The 20,371-nt window shown below is 46.9% G+C and overlaps 1 protein-coding gene across 3 annotated transcripts in view; it reads left to right on the top strand.

The window, feature by feature from the left end:
• COL26A1 (collagen type XXVI alpha 1 chain) overlaps positions 1 to 20,371 on the top strand; it is a 175,351-nt gene that overhangs the window by 22,093 nt on the left and 132,887 nt on the right. For all 3 annotated transcript variants that reach the window (XM_086475294.1, XM_086475293.1, XM_086475292.1), the window contains exons 2-3: positions 3,290 to 3,412; positions 15,445 to 15,548. In XM_086475294.1, the coding sequence (XP_086331420.1) occupies positions 3,290 to 3,412; positions 15,445 to 15,548 (227 nt within the window). The remainder of the gene's footprint in view (positions 1 to 3,289; positions 3,413 to 15,444; positions 15,549 to 20,371) is intronic.

Below are 20,371 nucleotides of genomic sequence, written 5' to 3'. Positions count from 1 at the left end.
CCAGGCAGAAATGACAACTTGACTGCCAAATTACTTGGACTTGCGAGGGGATACATGTACCTGTAAGCTTATTTCAAGGACCAGGTAGGGCAAAGGTGCAAGAGACCTACTCGGACAACAGCAGTTTTGGACTCGACTGGAAAGAAAATCTGTGTGCATGCTGGCAGCACCCACTGAACAAAAGCCTGGCAAAACCAGCTTTGTAGGTAGCTTGAAATAAGCAACCTTTCCTGCAGTTTTTGATGTAGGCAGCCTGCACAGTGCCACCTGTTTAGCTCCAGATCCACCAGTGTAGTGCTAGACTACCAAGATGGTTGAAAATAAACCTTGAAGGAGCAAGATGACATTAAATCTGTGTCTGTGCAAGGGAAAGCTGAAGAGAGTAATGGTTAGTTTCCAAGTTCTCCTTAGGAGTTGCAATTTGGAGCTGCCATTATACATTAACCAGAGCAGTAGGCTGCCAGATTCCCTCTGGCAATTGCGGAGTCTGCCTCCAGTGCCTGCCTTTCTCTTCTCCATTGTGCTGGGGCGTGTGGTGGTGTTCGTCTTTGTTCACTTTCCCACCTCATTTGCTTTCAGGAATATGAAGCTTTCTGGTTTCAGCATCAGATATGGAGGGTTTTGCTGAAAGCGCAGTTGAACTTTTTTTTTTTTTTTTAATCTAACACAGAAGTGCTTTGTGTGTACCCAAGAAGGTGGGACAGGTTGTCTCAGAAGCCCACTGAAATCAGTATTAGAGTGAAATAATCAGCATAGGATAATCCAGCTCCACACCATGGAAACAGTACTTCTTCCCACGTCAGACTATAATGGGAGGAGGCCAGAGCGGTACTCATACAAGCTATGTAACAGGGAAAGCATAGCATGTGTAAATAAATATTTGGTTTATTTGGATTTCATTGGCAAGCCAGAAAAATGATCTTAACATGAGGGGAGGCACTTGAGTTATTGATAATTATGTTCTGAAATGGTCGGTAACTTTATTCTGAATTTGATAGTATTCATGTCCCTTTATGCTGTGTTGCATGTTGCTGGTGTGCATAGCACTGCTTTGTTCCTCTCCTGTGGTGGGACCAATTCCTTTCCTCATTGCATGTTAATGAGAAGTTTTGTTTTGCATAATTTTAGAACATCTGCTTCTGCCATTATCCTGTCAGGATCTGTACATGTGCAGGTTTTTTTGTGTTGAGGGTTGTGCAGAAGTGCTGTCCTTCCAGTTGCTGTAAACACTGTGCTAAAAACATGCTCAAGGTAGGTCAAACAGAGCTGTGGTTTCCCCAGCCTCTGTCATGCTCTCCCTTTCTCCTGGCTCTTTTTCCTTCCATGCTCAACTGGCTGTTCCCGTGGCATAAACAGATCTTATCCAGCAACACCCATCCGAACAAACCCCATGTAAGGCTTGGAGAGTCGAAATGGCCAATTGCACCACGTGTGCATGTGAAATTGAAAGGAAAACTTTACTTTGAATTATCACATTTCCAGTCTTTACCTCCTGTCTCTGTTTTCTTCTGGTTTTGCTCTCTAAATTTTATGCAGAAGTTCTGTTGAGCTCATTAAAGGATCTGCTGTCATCACGTGATCTGAAGCTTCATTAGCCTTTTTTCCCCCGTTTTGCCCTTTGGTTCTATGATGTAGATGTTAGTAAAGCCATTTAGGTACTAGGGTGTCTGATCCCTATATATACACACCAAAGATCCTCAATAAATCTGAGAAGTGGTTCTCTAAGACCTCCCTGCCAGCCTGGGGTCACCTGGGATGTGACTGTAGCCCACGCTGCCCGATGAGGAATTGCAAGCGGGTTTACAGGGAGCAGGAGCAGTATCTGCAGGGAAAGCTGCATGGCTCTGCCTCGATGCTGCTGACGGGCTCGATGGCACTGGGTAGAAAGCCACCCTCTCTCTGGGAGCCCCAGCTTACCCGTCTGGCGATAGCCGAAAGTTTGGTGAGCAGCCTGCTGGCCCCAGTTTGCCCATTGTGGTCTGCAGCACTTGGCTCAGCCGCTGGCATGTGTACCTCCTATTCATGGAAATGAGAGTTATCCAGAGAGCAGGGAGCCTCCTGTGGAGATAGGAGGGGAATCCAAAAAGGAAACAAGATGTAACAAATGCTTTAAATGGCAAATACTGGAAAAATTAAACTGTCATGGGGAAGGTGGGTTCGGGGAGGAGGAGGGGAGGTACATGTGCCTATTTCACTGTCCAAGCAGTTTGATTTTTAGTATGCAAGGTTGGGGAACCACTGTGATACTTGGAGAAGAAGGGATCAACTGTACTGGGGGCTCTTGCTGTAGGATGGATGAGGAGCTAGGACACACCTTCATATGCAGGGAGTGCTTACACAAGCACTTTGTTTTGGAGCGCAAGCTGGTGTTTCCACTTCCCATTAGTGACCCCAGTTCTGATCCCCAATCAGTAGGAAAATGGATCTCCAATCTGTTTATTACGCTGAGGTACAAAAGCAGAAATGTGAACCAGTGTTTGGCATATGAATGATGCTTGCAAGGGGAAAATGAAAATATCCTTTTCCCCCACCTCAAGCATGACACTGGAACCTAAACCCATATTTTTCAGAGAAGATGGAAAAGGGTCTATGGGTCCTGATTCCCAGGGCTGACACTGCAGTTCCTGCATTCTCATAGACCTTACAGTGAGAAGGTCTCTCTCACTCTTGTTTTCTTATGAGGCAGCATAAAACACTAGTCCCTCCCTCCCCTGCATTTTCTCTTGCCCATTTTTAGACTCTAACCTCACCAGGGCAGCAGTATGACTTGTTCAGCACTCCGCTTGTTCGGGCCCTGCTGACAATGAGCTTACCACACCAAAAGCAGAATTTTCCAACTCGTGTTCAGAATGGTAGGAGGCTGGGGAATGATACCATAATGAGCAGGATGAAATTAAGGCCAGTACAATGGGAACTGACTATCAGGAGATTTGGAACATTTTTTTTTTTTTTAAATTATGATTTCTTTCTTTTTTTTTTTTCCTGAAGTCCTATTGTTTATGATAACTAACAGAACTAAATTATGTACTATAAAACTCTGGCCTCTGAGGACCAAACAAGAGGCGTTACTGGATCTCTTGTGGTTCAGGTTGGCAGAAGTGGGGAATCTTTCTGCAGCTATTGGGAGGAGAGGGTGGGGTGAGAAATGAAGACTGTAAGTAGCGCTAGCTATGGCTGGCAGAAGAAACAACCCCACCCCCAGATACTTGGTCTGTTTTTACTGCACTCTGCTACACGTTGGTTCAGCTTGCTGTCTTACTGGGGCTAACGGTGTCCTTTCTCTCTGCAGGCATTGGTGTCACTATACGGTTACACGGACAGTTTCCTGCCAAGTGCAGAACGGGTCAGAAACGGTGATCCAGCGAGTTTATCAGAGCTGCCGGTGGCCAGGACCTTGTGCCAATTTAGTGAGGTAAAAATCTTCATGTCTCACATTGTCCCAATTTTCCTGCGCTTCTCATTAAATTGGCTAGCTTCTAAGTACTGCAAAGAGGGTTAAGATCAGTGGGTCAGATGTGATATCCTGCTTCATGGTGGTTTAACTAAAGCATGCTGCTGGTGTTAGCTGCAGAGTAATTACACATGAAGGTAAGTGTAGTATTAGAGACAAGCTATGTGAAACCGTTCAGCTTAGGTTGTAACGCCAGTTTGTACTTCTCCACAGGAGTGTGCTGCTAGTCAGGCATAAATGTAGAGTCCAACAGAGTGCAGTGTGATGGAACAGGGTTAGCAAGGGGCTACTGGACCAATGGCACTATGTGGCTTGTTGGTACTGAGTCCTCATGCTTGGGTCTGGAAGGGTAGTACACACACTGCAAAGCTTGGATCAAATTCCTTGCAGGTCGTGATGGACCAAGGTAATGTGCCCTGTACCTTTCAGAGTGGAATTTCCTTACAGCACCTCTTGCTCCTGGATCTCAATATCCTTTAGAGACATGTGTGAAAGCACAATCTCCTCTCCCCAGATGACAAAGCTTAGAGACAGTGACTTGTCAAAACCTTGGGACTTACCTGCATTTAAGAAAAAAAACCCCAAACCCATGTGTGAAATAGCTATCCCCAGTTACCACCTGTGGTGATTTGGTGCTGGCAGGGTTTTGGTAGCGGGGCAGGGGGCTACAGAGGTGCTCCTGGAAGAGGCTTCGAGAAGCTCCCCTGGTTCCAATGTTGGACCCGCCTCTGGGCAAGGCCAGGCCGATGGCGCCTCTGCGAATCCCTGTTGAAGAGGGAAAGAAGCCGCTGATTGTCGGCTTTGGTTTTGTCTGTGTGTGTTGGCGAGGGTGTGAGAGAAGGGGGATGGGAGAGAGCCAGCCCTGCGGAGCCCCGGTCCGGGAGGCAGGAGAGGGGCAGCTGTGCCGGAGCAGGGGTTCCCCTGCGGCCCGCGGTTAAGATGGCGGCGGAGCCCCTGCAGCCCCTGGAGCCCAGCGGCGGCCCAGAGGTCGCCCTGCAGCCCGCGGAGGGCCCCGGGCCGGAGCAGCAGGGCCCGGGCCCGGAGCAGCCGCGACTCCGCCCGCGCTGGAGCCGCCCGTCGGTGGGAGGGCGGCAGCCCCGGGAGGGCCCCGCGCTGGGGCGGGTTGGGGAGCTGCGGCCCCGCGGGAAGGACTCGCGTTGGGGCAGGGGGTGGAGGAGTGTCTGCCGGGAGAGGGACCCCGGGGGGGCAGGGGAGGGCGGCGAGGGCCCCTCTCCCTGAGGGGGAAGGAGCAGGGAGACCCCTTGTGCCGGCCGGGCTGTGCCCCCCATTCCCTGCCACTGCGCTGCTGGGGGGGAAGAGGGAGCAGAGCTGAGCGTGGGAAGAGCGGAGGGCTGGCGGGGGGAAGGTGCGTTGTATTTCAGACCCGGTTGTATCTCTCGTTCTCCTTGATGGTGGTGGTTGTTTTGTATGAAATGTGTGTTGTTATCCCCAAGTGGAGTCTGTCTTTTGCCCGTGACCATAGCTGGTGGGTGAGCCCTCCCTGTCCTTTGTCTCAACCCTCAAGCCCTGTCAGGTTGTCTTTTCTCCTCCCTACCCCTCAGGGGACTGGGTCGGGGTGAGTGAGCAGCTGCGTGGTGCTTTTGGAGCCAGCTGGGTAGGCTCAAACCAGGACACCACCTTCCAGTACGCAAAGTGCCTTTGTATTGTTGAGCTTTGCCTTCTCAGAAGGGCATTCTCAGAGCAGACTAGTGTTACCCGCCCATCTGGGAATTGCTGCAAAAAAGCCATTGTGCTCTAAATTTACACCTAGCTTCTATAACAATTTCCCATGTAGACAAGCCCATAATTTAGCTCATGAAGCTTAGTCATTTTATTGTTATTGTTACCAATTCACCCACAGGGCACTGACTGAGGTCCTTTTGTAGTTGATAACCTAGCCAGGATGTGGTTGAACTACCCACTTAAATACCCAGAGATCCACCTTCCTGATATGTTCTTGCGACTCTTCATCTGGAATTCACATTTTCCATTTGGCGGTTACCACAGTTGGTTCTCCAGTTTCTACTTGGCCAGTGGTCAGTCTAAGTTTTTTCACTTGTAATATATCTGCTTTGGTGTCTCTTTGGTCTTCTTTTATGCAAGGCTGTGGTTGAAACACTTAATATTTTACACTGTCATGGCCAAAGTTCTGTTGAAGCTTTTTAATTTCCCAGACTTTTTATTCACATAATTGTCATTAGAAACTTGTGAGCTTTCACCTTGTCTCCTAAACTTGCCAAAAATCTTAGTTATTTTTCCTTGTTAATGTAACTGTAGTTTCATAAGTACCAAACAATTGATCATGTTACTAGTAAAAATCCTTTTTGTGGGCTCCTGCAGTTACTCATATACGTTGTTTCTTACATTGTTAACGCAGAGACTTTAGGAGTAGTGCGTGCTGTTGTGGCATTGTTATTCATGGAACGTTTTCAGTTTCAAATGTAGTTCGGTTCATTTGCCTGATGAGTCCAATTGTTTGGAGACAATGCAGAATGGCAGCAGACTTCTCATTTTCTATGTGAAAATATGGAAAGAAGCTGGGGTTATTGATATTTAAGATCTCAGCTGGTGAAAGCCCAGCTGACAGGAGCTGCATTTCTGGAAGACAATCACCATGAAGAAACCTACCAGAAGAGATGGAGGCACACTAATGCTCTGTCCCCTTTGCAAATGCAATGAGATGCAGGTGAAGCAAATGGCATCCTTCCAAGGAAATTACTATACTGTCTGTCCTCTAGTCACGCATTGTATGATATTCTGGCATGAAGTAGAGAAGGACGCTGGACCTCTCTTTCTCAAGGACCTCCAGGAAGCTGCTGACAAATGCTAGAGCCCACGCAGTGATCAACAAAGGTGAAGCAGGAGCGGCATGTGCAGGTTGCTGATAATTTCCTATACTGCCACTGTGTGAAAGGGAGAGCCCCAAGAACAAGTAGCAATGAAGTCGAACCACTGAGATCCTGAGAGTTGAGTGGGTTGTTGGATAAGTTATCCCCATCCCAGACATCTTTTATAAGTGGTTGCTTGTTTTCAGCAGTGCATCTGACTTCTGATAACAGAATGAAAAACAGCCACTGAAAATGATGGATCTTCTGACATGTTAACTACTGTGGGCAACACTTGGTAACCGAGTCATGCGGTATGGTTGAGGTCTTATTTCCTGGGCCTATGTGGCAGGATGTTATCAATGTTACGTTGCCAGCACCTAGGGGTGTGTGAATAACTGGATTTCTCTTGTCTCTGAGGCAAGCTGAGGTTTTAATTTATTTTTTTTTAATGATGTTTTTCCCCTCTTCCACCAAAATGAATATTGTCTCCTTAGGAAACACCAATCTCTCTCCTAATTTGGTCCCATCTCCTGTTTTCAGATGTAAACTCCCAAGAATAGCAATGAGAAAAGACAGTCCCCAAAGTCACGGGGCAGCTGAGTCACTCTTGTATTCAGCACCTTGCTTGCTAGTGCAGTTCCTTGCAAGTTATACTTGTTTTCCGTATTTTTCTGCTAACAAACTGGCTTTGAAGGGGCTTATAAGTTTATACCAGCCACCATGCTGCACAACTTCCTTCAATGGGTCTCTGAAAATTCCTGCAAAATATGAACAGAGCAGAAAACTCAACTCGGGTGCCCTACCCCCCCCCCCCCCCCCCCCCCCCAGTGGTTTGAGAGTGATTCTGTACCTACTTTTTCAAAAAACCAAACCAAACCAAACCAAACCAACAACTTAGACTCCAAAAGCTGTCTTAGCGTGTTTGAAAGCTTTGGGTGACACTGCTGTTTGCCTGGGAGCTGTCTTGTTTTACTTGGGAATCTCTTTTTTCTTGTGATGAGCATGCTGTCTGTGGTGCAGAGCAAAGACAATCGCTCTGTGGTTGTGGTGAATGTTACCTCTTTTGTCTTTCGAATGAACTTCTCCCAAAAAGAAAATGGTGGATGTGGCATGGCAGAACTTGAGCCCACGGGACTGCTGCTTTTGCCACCATGGCTCTTGCAGCAAAGGACACCTCTACCCGTGTTTCATCTAATCTTGCTACTGCAGGATTGAAGTCCGTAAATGCTGCAGACTCTGATACTTGTTGAGGTCAAGGGGTTCATCTCTCAGGGGACCATCCTAAGTAAGGATATCTTCAGTAGATACCCTCAACAGGGGAAAGCAGTGTGACTAGTACCAAATCTGATAGTGTCCTGTCCCAACGCTTTGTAAAACAGAGGAGAGGGCTTACGTTAGCTTCATGGAAGAGGAAGCAAAGAATAATCCCTTGGGTCACTACATGCCTTCTCTAGGTCACCAGTCCTTAAGTGTGTTCCTGTAATATGAAGGAGCTTCTCTATTTTGTCTGTGGTCCTCAATGATTGCCTGCTTGGCTGTATCTGCTGTACATAACAGGTGCAGCAAGAATGCTTCACAGGCCCAATGCTTCAGTCCCCTCAGAGAATGATGTTTCTGTTTGCTCCTTAACCTTCTCTGTACCAGCATCTCTGTCTTCTCAGGTTTTCTGGAATTCTAGCTTCTGATGACGTCAGGCTTACTCCAGGTCTGGTAGTGGTTAGAAATGTTCATGCACTCTATATCGCTGCGGTTGTTCAGGCAATATAGGTATATCTGCTTCCCTTTTGCCAAGAAGACAAGTTTAAAGCCTTCTGTCTTCTCTAGGGAGATTTCTGATGTCTGAGCTTGAAGGGGGGGCACAGCCAGATTCATATGGTGTTATGCTTGACTATAAGCAATGCAAAATGTCAGTAAGCCATTGGCATTGTTTTGGCTTTATAGTATTTCTCCCAGCTGTGACTTGAAACAAACTGTTTTCATCTCCTTATTTACAGGGAGCCAACCATATCTGGGAGAGCTTTCATTCTGCCAGCACCCGTTATCGGGCTGCTCACTAGCAGAAGGGACGCCAGCCAAAAAAAAAGGCATCTCTCCACCTCGTGGTGACAGCTGAGAGGGGCTCTCTGTTAGAGAGACTCTGCTTACAAGCAGACATCCCCGTGGCCAGACAAGGATTTAATCCATTTCCTGTCTCCCATTCATTCGTGTTATGTTTCTTTCCATTCTTGCACAAGCTGCAGCTCAGGGTCAGGCCTTTGACAGAGGAGCATCTGTGAGATCCCCAGCCTAGCAGCTTCAGTTGTGTGATGTCCTTGCTGTCTGTTCACTTGCTCTTGGGAAGCTGGCAGCTGTACTTCTTTTGCGGGAGTGTCGTCATCTTGGCTGGGATGGGATGAGCTGCTCCGTTCTTGCCCTCCACCTCAGACTCTTTATTTAGCTTGGGTGCTGAGTTGCTTTGGAGCAGTCTTGGCCAGAGGCTTTCCCTCGGCAGATCTGTTCTTGAACTCTATTTGTGTAGTGAAGGCTTCAGCTTGAGCACACCATAGGATATGCCTTTGCTTTGTCACGCTACGAAGTCAACGGGCAACTTTCCAGCAGTCTGGCTGAAGCTCTTGGTGTACTTAGAAAAATCACATGCCACTTATCTGTCTGAAGGAAGGAGCAAAGTCTCTAGCTTGGTGTTTCAACGGCAACTTAATCTCTGGGTCTCTGCCTGGATGGTTGCACTCAGCTCCCAGTAAACCCAAGCATTTGAATAGTAGCCCTTCTCCTGAGCAATCCTTTTTCTACAGCAGCTGCAAAGTAATGCACAGTCCTGTCATGCTTAGGACACTACGCTCCTCGAGGCTCACAGAGAAGGGTGGTATCGTAGGCCGGGCAAGGATTGAGACCTGCATTTGGTTGTTGGAGCTTTTGTGACTTCCTGTGCCTTCAGTCAAGCAATGCCACCTCACCTGTAAGATGAGAACAGGACTTCTGTTGTCTTACCGTGTGTTACGACTTTGAGAGTAGGACAACTTCTTGCTATACCCTAATAGGCCAAAATCAGCCTAATTTTGGTTAGAGTATTTGTGTGTGACTTGCAGTCAGTAAAACAGTATCTCAGGAGGTAAATGCATGTGATGAACAGCCTGGCAGAACATGGACTGTTACAGCCTTCAGAAGACAAACATTTTCTGCTTCAAACTGTTTTGCTGTGAAGATCCCTATCTCATCTCTGGAAGCGTGCTGCTTCAGATTGTGGCAGGATATTCTGACTCCTTTCCTCCTTGTTTCATCCTAGAAAAATGAGTGTTCCCAGCAAGGCTGTTTATCCTGCTATTTTTTGCTGTACTCGGTGGTTACATAGCTGTTTCACCATAGCCTTTGAGCATCCTGTCTGCAGCACTTTCTGGCTTCAGAGAATCTGAAGATTCCCCTGGAAAACCCATAGGTGGCTTACCTGGTCTCTGCACTTTAGCAAGAGCCGTTGAAACCTCAGACGCGAAGTTTCTCATTTCTCAGCTTCAAACATTACTGAAAGGCAGGAGAGGTGGAAGGGGAGAACATTCTTGCAACACAGCAAGTCTGGGCTGTAATGCCATTTCCAGCTGCCAGTCATTGCGTGCTTTTTTTCCTTTCAGTATTCTAGCTGGTTTGGCTTATCACAAATGCTGTGTGCTTTTGATGACACTTTTAATGTAAGCACACTACATATCTTGCATGGATCATTGTTGCTGTTTGGTGGTTTTGAATGTTGTGTTTTCTTTTCTGTTGTTTTCATTTAAGCTGAACACATTTCTGCTCCCAGAGGGATTTTACAAGCTGGTTTACAGAATAACAAAAAAGGAATTCTGTAGGCTCATCCATTTTGGTCTTCTCTGCTTTTGAAGACACTATTGCTACAGGGTCAGTAGAAGTTGGGGATCTGGCACCCAAGAGATTGGCCTGTAGCTGATGTTTCTCCTTACTTTCAGAAGTAGTAATGCCACAGGGAAATCCTTCTCTCTTTCTTTCCAGTCAATTGAATAATGAATCCCAGAGCTTATTCCAGTGCATTAGGATTGCTGTTTGAAGTCTTGTTACACATGAACTCTTTTATGTGTTTAATTCCCTTATTTCTCTCTAAGATGTAGAGTCATATGCTTGGAAAAAGATGCCTGTTCTCCCATGCACACACGGGATATCAATGTAGGATGAGCAGTGCTCCTGCAAACAGGATAGATGGAGGTGCTGGGTGTGTAAGAGATCAGAGCTGTAGCACAAAGGCACGTTCTCAGGTTTGGAACAATGTGGATGGCTGTGTGCTGCTGGCTGGGCACGGGGGGGGACACACACGTCTGCTCTGTAGATTGTGCGCAGGCACAGGGTCCTCAGGCTGCTAACTGAAGCCCTTTTGATCTTGTCCAGCCGTGCAGTCTGGGCACTCTTCCTCCTTGCTGGTAGGGAAGTGCGGTGCTGCTCTGCAGTAGCACTGAGATCTGGTTGTTAAAGACAGGAGCTGATGATTATTTGGGTGGTGTAGAAAGACCTGTCTATGTCCTTTGTCTTTTTTCTTGGGACTGATAGACTGTAAAGTATTACTCTGTGCAGCTTGGGATGGGAGGTGTATAAATTTCTGGGTTTTGGGTTTTAGACTCTTGATAAATTGTGCAAACCAGACATGCTCAGAGTTAAGCAGAGTCCTCTTTCTCCCCTTTGGCAGAGGCAGGAGACACGTACAATAGCCTCAAACAGTCCTGCAGCTGCAGGTTTTGTTTTTTGTCCAGTGTTTGCGGCAGCTTATTTGAAACTCCTTTGGTTACATTCTTCCCTGGGGAACTACTGCCTTTGTGCTAGGGAGGCTGGAAGAGCTGGGGCTGCAGGCAAAAAAAGGGCACAGGTCTGATTCACAGAGTGATGGTCTCTGCCATGCTTGTGAGTGCGAACATGATGGCAAAAGTACTCCTTGTCCCTCCGTCAGCTGTGGCACTGGTTTGAGGTGAAGTTATCTTGTCTGTATTCCATAGAGAAGCCACCTGGTTTATAATCAGTGTCTGGTAGGCTTTGAGAGGACAGTTATGATGGTCTGTCTGGAGTGGGGATGGTGGTGTTGGGAACCAAATATGTTCTTGATAGCTTCTGTGAGAAATGGACTCTCTGGGTACACTCACAGGCTATTCTTTTCTATGTTAATACTTACACAGCTCTTTCCAAGGCAGCCAGGTACTCTAGGATTAGGTTACCTAACTGGACATGTTTGAAATCTGATTTCAGAACACCCTGATTTTCTATGGGGAATTTTAGATTTTTGGCATGTCTGTAAATCAGGCCATGGGTACCAAAACCGAGAGGAACTACCATGAGCTTTATTCTGATCCTCTTTTAATGCAGAGGTAGCATTTGTTATAATGAAGATGGACTGTCCCTGTTCGAAAGACAAAACGCCAGTTATATGTACAGAGTTGGACCCACTGGGTTGATACGTGAATTCATCATCATGGGAGTATTGGGTAAAAGAAAGCTTGCGTTCCTTGGTTTCCAGATTCTTTGCCAGTCAAAAAGGCAAGTTCATTCCTCTTGTTATCCTGAAACCCACCAGTAAGTGATGTTGGAACTTTCAACGTGGAACTTGAATAAAAATGAATAGAAGCCTCTGAAGGTCGCTGAGGTCTCCTCGGGCACAAACTGCAATGGCTGAATGAATCACACTAACAAAACCATCTCTTGTGATGCGGAAACGAGTTTCATGCCTTCCTTCTCATGTGGTCTTCATGTACAAACAGCTTTGTTTGTACTGTCAAAGGGCAGGGGAAACCCATGAAGGGGGAAGGTATTTCCTGTGTGTGACAGGCTGTCCTGCTTGGGTCATGGCAGAGATCACTCTTTTCTCTTTGACCTGATTTTTGAGGCTCTGATCCAAGGATGTGACACTCTTTCCCTTTCTTGTGTCACGTCTGGCTGTTGCGTTCAGTGACACTTCCTTGAGAGCAAGGGGAACGTATCCTTGTGTGCTGAGGCGTGAGATTTGTTGGCTGCTATCCCTCAGTGTGTCCAGTGTTTCTAGCTTCATACCCCCAAATCAGTTAATCAGTCATCGTGTGCTTCCTCCCTGAGTTACCTCTTCCTGGGCAGTCACTTAGAGAGACACAGACAAGAGACTCTGTTTCCCAAATGGTCGTTGCATGTGGAGGAGCTCCTGTAGCTTGTCTGGCACGGATCAGGCAGTCTCCAAGGACAGCCAGGTGTTTGATCTGATCTAGTAACAGCAGTGGCCACTAGTTGAGTTTCCTGGGTTCTTCCCTCAGTGTTGTTCCACTCCCTGGGACCTTGCGGTGAGCCTCAGCAAACGTGTTGGTAAATGACACTTGTCTCTTGCTTCTCTGTGAAGTGCTTGGAAGCCTTCTGCTGAAGGGGACTGCATACGCTGAGCACATCCTTCGGTTGTCTGGGAAGCAAAGAGGTGCAGGTTGTGGCTCATCCTAACCTCTCTTACTGGGGTTTTGCAGATTTCCATGCCAGTGTTTGTGGCTTGGGTGATATCCAAGGGAAAGGCTTCCTTATTCTGCTACCAATCCTTTTTTCTGCCTGTTGTGTTTTCCATATGTTTTCATTCTGAAGCTTCTCATCTTTAACAGGTATCTTCTTTTCTTCTCCTTTTCCCATGTTTTTTCCTCTCCTTCAATTGCACCACTTCAGGTATCAGACAGTGGTGATGCTTTGCTAAAGGAGTCTTTTTTGCTCCCCTCCTGGAACAGACTCAGAAATCCGCATGATGTGATGTGGTGGTATATGTAACAACAGACCTTGGTGCCGTGTCACATGATTGAGGGAAAAATGATGCTATGAAGAACGGAGCAACTTTAGAGCAAATCGGAGCTAGCAAGCTGGGACCACTTCGCATGCCTGACTGCACGATGCTGAACAGAGCTGCAAACATCAGGATTCTTCCAGGAAATTCAGGGTGGGTGGTAGGCTCTGACAGCTGAGCTCCACGTTTGTCATGCCCTGAGAAGTCCTCGCTCGTTTGATGATTAAACTGTAGCTACTTCCCCGACACAGAACTGCTGCCAAGATTCCAGTCTGGCTCAAGCTACTCTCCACACTTCATAATGAAGTTTGAGAGAGCTTTAACATCTTGGTGTTGGCAGAAACATGGTTTTAAAATCACGGTGTGGTTGGAGACTAGCTGGCTCCTGACGCTGGTAACAGGGCTGGAGACTTTCATCTCAAGGTCAAATCCAGCTGTGGTGTTAGTGACAAAGTCATGAACTTCTGACTGATGGTTCGGGGCTTATGTGTGGAAAGATGTCTCGAGTCCAGATTCAGGACTGGGAGTCGGGAGACTTGGGTTCAGATCCTGAACTTTGCCAGTTCTGTTCTGAGAGACCCTCAGCAAGACACTTAAAGTCCTCGTGCCTTCGGTCTCTCTGGGAAAAAGCACTGACCGTCTGCCTGCGTCAACGTGTGCCAAGTCCTCAGACTTGCTCATGGCTGCGAGCTCCTGAATACCATTGGATGCAGAAGCGCAAAGAACTAGGTGGGCCGAGCTGGCTTTGTCCGGCCCATGTTAGACAAGTGCCTGGATCACAGTTGTCTGTGTTGGCAGTAACTGGCCTGCTTTTTGCCAACTCGGAGGGCGAGGACGTAATGTTCTCACGAGACGGTGCTGCTCTCCCATTGCTGGGCGATGCCGTTCCAAGTGCAGGCAGCCCTGTGCTCAAGGGGAAGCTCATGTGGCTCTCCAGTGGCGACAGAGCAAGTTGGTTTCTGTGTTTGGTGGCTGGCATAAATAATCAGCAACAGCTTACTGAGAAATTAGTTTCCCAAAGACTGCCTTAACCACGACTGAGCTGCTGCCTTCTTTCCAAGACGTACATGGGCAGCCTCTCCTGGCAAGCCGTTGTTACTGCTCTTCAGAGTAAGTGTACCAATGGCCCTGCGGTGCCGTCCTGCAGGTACACTGGTGCCTGCTGTCCCTTGGAGCGGTTTTGGACCAGATTCATGCGATTTCTGGCTCCAGCTTGGCCTTGTGCCCGGCCGAGCACGGGGCAGGCTGCTGGCGGAGCGGGCTGGGGCAGCGCTCCGTCTCCTGGCGGCTCTCGGCACTGCCGGAGGAGGCTCTTCCCCGAGGAGACGCGGGTGCTCCGGCCTTGTGTCTGCCTGGCCTTGAGAGAAGAAGCATAAAGCTGCAGCCTGCAACGCTGTAATCCCAAAGCTTCAGCCTCTCCCCATTCGTGCCAGATTCCTTTGGCTGTTAAATAAGGGTCGGAATTTTGAGGGGAGCTTGCAGAGTGTGACTTCTGTGTTTGCTTTTAGCTTCATGAATAGCAGCACTGACTTGTCTGGCTGTATACTGGGAAAACTCTGATTTGCCAGTTTTGAAGGACTGCTGGCTTAAAAGAAAAGCTGACGTTTATGCAACTGTCCCTTTGGTGTTGGCTTCAGAATCGCTGATGCCTCACACAGGTCTGCTTGTGTCTGCAGGTAGCCCTCTGGTTTCCCGTGGGGCATGGCAGTACCTGTGCGTTAATGGGGACCCTGGGGGTGCTGTGTGCTGTGCACAGAGCTACCAATGGTGTCCTGTGGAAACCCGCTGTGGTGAGGAAGAGTGTAACCCTATTTCAGATGGGGAGAGCTGAGGCGCACATCAGCTAGCTGGAAAAAAAGGCTTCATGGAGATCACTGAGGTAGCGAGTTGTGTCATGATGATCTTTGTCACGCTGGTGTGTCGATGCACCCCAGATCTGAGTGGTGGGGGTGGGAGGAGGAGGGAAGACACATGAGAGATTTATGCAGTTTTTGTGAGAGTAATGTTTTGGAAACTAGTACTGAGTGAGGAAAGGCTAATGTCAGCCTTTGTTCGACATAGAGGCAGGGCGAGGGAAATCAGAGTCATCATCTCTGCTACTTGCAACAACTTGGTAGCGATGAGACCTCCACAAAGCATACTGGTGTTATTTGGGGGGGGAGGTGTGGGGAAGAGCCAGAAGGGTATGAGGGCTTCAGGAGAAAAATAAGAGTTGTCAAATCGGATCCATGCTGTGGTAAACCCTTGCTCTGTTATTTTGTGTGTCTCCTTTTTCTGCAGCTGGGGGTGGCTGGGTGCTCTGGGGATATATCCAGGCTGGAAGATGCTCTACAAATTAGTAGCAACACTGCCCTTGAGTAGGTAAGTACATTCTGCTGACTTCTTGTTTGTGTTAGTTACAGGACTCTCATCAGGCCCACATACAAAATGTCCTACCGAACTGTGACCACGCTGGAGTGGAGGTGCTGTCCTGGCTTCACAGGGAGCAACTGTGAAGAGGGTAAGTTATCCAGCGATGCATCTGTCCTTAGAGCAGCAAGTGGATGTATGGATGGACTGGCTGTGTTGAGTTGGGGTTTGTTGCCTCTCAAACACAGGAACAAAGCACCTATTCTGTTCGCTCCACCTCATTATCTGAATGTCCACACACAAGCTCCAAAAGGTGGTCTTGGAAAGCAGAGCGTACTGAATGCCTGCAAAGAACTCTGAACAAGGAGGGGAAAGAAATGAAGAAAGGGGCACTCGGGGACGACCTGTTTATAGATGTGCTCATGCCTGCTGTCCCTATTGCATAGTCCTTCAGAAAACATGCTTTCTCCATGTCAGTGTGTATCTTCTCCACATCCCGCCATCATCACCATCAGTTGCTGTAGCTGCTGAAAGCTGGTCACTGGATGGCTGGTTGTAGAAGTTTTATGCCTGTAGTGTCAAGGCACAAGTATCTGTGTTCCCAGAGAGTTTTGAATTAAATTAGGCACCTTCTGTTCCCTTTCCCGCCCTCCCCCTGACTTATTGGTGCAACATTGAGGTTGCACAGTGCATGTGAAAACACAGTTCTGGGTTTGACATCTGATCTTTCACACAGAGGAAAACCCATCGTGATGGACAAAAAGGGCATGTTTTGCATTTTCCTTCCTGATGTTTTCTGCTTTAACTGTTGCTTCTGGGGCTTTGAAACAAGTCCTGCTTCTCCATCGAGTTTCAAGTTTGGGCAGTAAGTTACCTGTCAAATCTGCATCATGAGTGTTCATGGCTTAGGAGTGGGAGAGAAACTAAGCCTTGCGTTTTTTATTCACTTGCATCAGGTCAACGCAGCCTGCCTCTGCTGGCTGGTGAAGCGTCATTGTGGGTGTCCAACATCTCCAAGACTCTGCTGTTTGTAGCTGCACCTTGTTTTCTTTGTGCTGCAATATCTCAGTGCTAATCACACAGTTCAGGCCAATCTCGAACTCGGAAGTTGTCTCATTACAGTCACAAAGAACCATGGTTGCAGACAGCAGCTTGCTTCAGGCTGCTGAGGAAAGCAACTTCCCAGAAGCTCAAGAAGTATCTTAAAAAGTGGCAAAGCTACCCTAAATTGCAGTCTGCAGGAGAGCGCTTTGCATTTAACATGCTGCTAAAACGAGCCTGGGAAAGAGAAGCTGCTGTGTGCAGCTTGGATTTTTACCTGTCGCTGCAGGGGAGAGGGATGCTAAGGGTTGTGGCAGAACTGGTATTTCCAAAGTAGCTGCAACGCAGCCTGGCTGAAGATCTGACCGGGGACCGAGAAGCCTGTGTGTGCAGCCCGTGCGCGCCTGTAGGTTTGGACAGGTGTGAGTAATTACAGCTTAGTGGTGCTGCTGGGGTGGAGGAGAGAATCCAGCTCCCTCCCCCAGTGCCAGATCTGTCTCAGTAGAGTTCAGTGGAAATAAAAAGCCAACATAAGCTTGTTTGAGAAAGTCAGCAGCAATCTCACAGGAGCAGGTCTGTGGAACGAGGTGACAATTTTATGCAGTCAGTTTTCAAGGTGGAACTGTTCTTTTGGGCTTGGATATGGTCTGTGGAGTGTGAGCAGAAAGCCAGTAGCAAGCCCTTGCTTTCATGTGTGAGATTCTTTTTACCTTTTTTTTTTCTTTTCTCCCTAAAACATCTGGCACTACTGACAGTCCCATTTTCTTGAAAGAAGGAGGAAAATAAAAAAAAGACCCCTTTCTTGTACAGCAGAGTTGTGCCACTTAATTTCTAGCAGCAGTATTGACACTAGTGCTGTGCACAGCACCTCAACCTGTCCAAAGGCATCAATTTTAAAATTCAAGTATTTACTTGCTCCTTACCTTAATTCTTAATGTTAGTGTCACTTGTAAGTAAAAGAGGCTGAAAAGAGGTTTCTAGGGCTTTTTAGCAACCTGATATAAAGCCTTTTGTACTCTTTATTTTCTGCACTCTCTCCCTACTGCAGATTCAGTTCCTCTGAGAGGGTAGGGTGCTTACACGTCTGTGGGTCCTTCCTGGAAATGGTAGACAAAAGAAAACGGAAAACTAAACTGAAACAAAACAAAAATAGTGCAGTTATGAAGCCGCAGTGAATTAGCAAGGTAGAACCTCAGAATGCTTTCATCTTTTTTTTTGGTATTAGTTGGATTTCTCCTCAATATTTCATTTGACTTGTACGAGCAGCTGGTGCTTTTTAAGTTGATGTGGGGTAGGTATATTGAAGGCAGATTGGACCTGCACTGTTTTTAACTTGCCTCCTCGCTGTGTTGCAAATGCTCTAATTCTCTGACAGTCACTATTGTTCTCCATGTGTCAGCAGAATGGCAGCTACAATGGCTCTGAGCTTCCACTTCAACATGTCTCCTGTTTCCAGACTCTGAAGTAAAAAGTTTTCTTTCCCAATAGGCCCTGGAATATTAAGGTTGCATTTTCGTGAGTAGGATGGACTAAGCCAGGAGATAACGGATTGATCAAGCACACAGAGCAGTTTTGGGAGCTGTATGTGCATATGGGCATGGCTGCAGGGTCCCTTTTTCAGACTGATGGTGTTTTTTGCATCTTGAGGGATCCTGTCTCTCAAGGATTGATTCCTTCTTTAATCCCCAGTGAGCAGCATTGGTACTTGCTCCTTTTTTGTGCTGTTCTGGAGCAGTGTCTTTAGGGAAGCCACTGTAGCCTATCCAAAGGATGGATTATTTTGACTAGCTGTCCTTTCATGAGGCCTTTCTTTCCCTTTTTTGATTTGTTTCTTTTGGCATTTTATGAGGGCAGATAGGATGGTGGGAGGGTGAACCAAGGAAACCAAGTCGAAGAACTTGCAATCATTCAAAGGCTGCAGTGCAGCTATTTCTGACATGCATACTTGTTATCTCCCAAACGGCAGGTCAGCTTTTCTTTTGCAAAGGAAACAGTCCAGCATAAATGTTTAGCCCCAAAGTGTGACAGAACAGACTCCTGATGAGACTGGCTTGCTGTAACACACCTTCAGTGAGAAAACTCCTTCCAGAGTAACGTACTGTGCTCTGATAGAGCAAGCTGTTAAATGCAGTTCGGTTATTACAGAGTGGCTTGACCCTTAGCTAATAAGTTTAGCTCGAGAAAGTAACCGCTTAACTGTCACCAGCTGGCAGACACCTACATTAATGCACATGTTTAGATTGAAATTATCTTGGAATTTAACTTCTGCATTGTAGCTGATAAAGAGCAGCATCGTCTGGAGGAAGCGCAGCTCTGGAAGCGGGTGGAGATTTTGCTACTCAGTGGGCTGTTAGTTCACTGAGGTGGGGATGGCTGCCTCCAGTCTGTTTCTTTTTTTTAAGATGACACTGCTTGGGGCTCTCCCCCCTTCCCTTCATTGCTTTCCTGTCACCCAAAGGTATTTCAGCATTGAAAGGTCTCCAGTTCCTTTACTCTTTTTTGCAGAACTGTGACTAGCTAGTTTTGAGTAGATAGTTAAAAATTGCCAGTCGTACCAGGACTTCCTGAAGGGTTTCTTGCAGCTTTCTTGGATGGAGAAAGAGACTTGATGCAAACAAGTCTGCTGAATTTAACTGTCAGTAGATGCTAACTTTTATTTTCCAGTTTCAGGGGGTTTTTTGTTTTGTTTAAACTGGAGCCCAAGCCTAGGACAGGAAATGAATCCACTGAGCCACCCAGCCTGCTGACTGCTGATATAAAGAACATATGGACGAGGGCAGTGCAGAGGTGAAGTGGTTTAGCTATTGCAATCATGCATCAAGCTGATTGATTTGAATCCAAGATGATGCTGACATTTCAACTCAGCCTTTTTTCTATATGGCTGAAAGTTCAAAGGCAAGTGCAATCCCTTGGGAGAGGAAGAGTGTCCCTAGCAAGCTCAGGGGCTCAGCGCTGCCCTAGAGCTCTCCAGCTAGGCAAGGTCTTATTTCACTTTACAAATCTGACATGGATTTCTTTCTTGTTTGTTTGTGTTGCTTGAATTTGGGACAGTAGCCAGTATCCTATTTACCCCAGAAGCAGACTGATGGTAGACAGCTTAGCTGTTTGGGCAAGAAGCAAATCCAGGAGTAACTTGGCACCTCTAAAGTGATGCCATTGTGATTCTAAGCTTGCTTTTTTTTTTTTTTCTTTCCATAAGAATACAAGTAGGATAGGAAATTTGAGCAGTCTTGTTCAACTGATGGTTCAATTTGAAAACTTTCCCCGCCCTGATTTCAGTTCTCGCAATATTTGTATCTACTTTTAATAACTATTGTTTGCATCTTGTCATACTGATATTTTTCAAACCTCTTAGATTCCCATGTAGTTACAATTTTCAAAGCAGCATAAGAAAATGAGGACTTTCCTTTTGGTATGATAGAGTGCAAAAACCCGCTCTTTTTTTACTGCTGGTTCACAAAGTTTCTTGGTCTCAGGAGGAGAGAGGCAGACCAACACTGCCAGGAAAATCTTAAAATAGCAAATGCAATTATGATACAAAATTTGATGAGGCCATGAGAATGAACATCAAAACTAGAGACCTGAAAGTTTGAAAGACCATTAACGTGCTCTAGAAGGAAGGGTATTCAAAGTGGTGGTGATGGGACCTCACTTCTCCAGGTCCTGGTTTGCTCCCCTGTGAACCGTTAAACACAGAACTGTCAATCTGTGTGAAAATACAATGTGAAGATTGTGGAGTAACATTTCCCATGATATCACAGTAGTTCTCTTCAGGAGTTGCGCTTGTGTGCGTTTTCCTTTTGTCAAGTACTTCAGTTTCTTCTTGTTTCTCCCTCTTCCTCGTAGCCACCGTTTGGAAGCAAGGCAGTTAAGTCTCTGTGTCGTGTACAACGAGTAGCAGAGCTCTTTGCTGCCACTGAGCATTTTTCATCT

This window comes from Leptosomus discolor, chromosome 18, assembly GCF_034619465.1.
Source record: "Leptosomus discolor isolate bLepDis1 chromosome 18, bLepDis1.hap2, whole genome shotgun sequence".
NCBI classification, from domain to species: domain Eukaryota; kingdom Metazoa; phylum Chordata; class Aves; order Leptosomiformes; family Leptosomidae; genus Leptosomus; species Leptosomus discolor.
The sequence above is the reverse complement of the archived record's forward strand: the minus strand, read 5'-3'. Positions and strand labels throughout refer to the sequence as shown.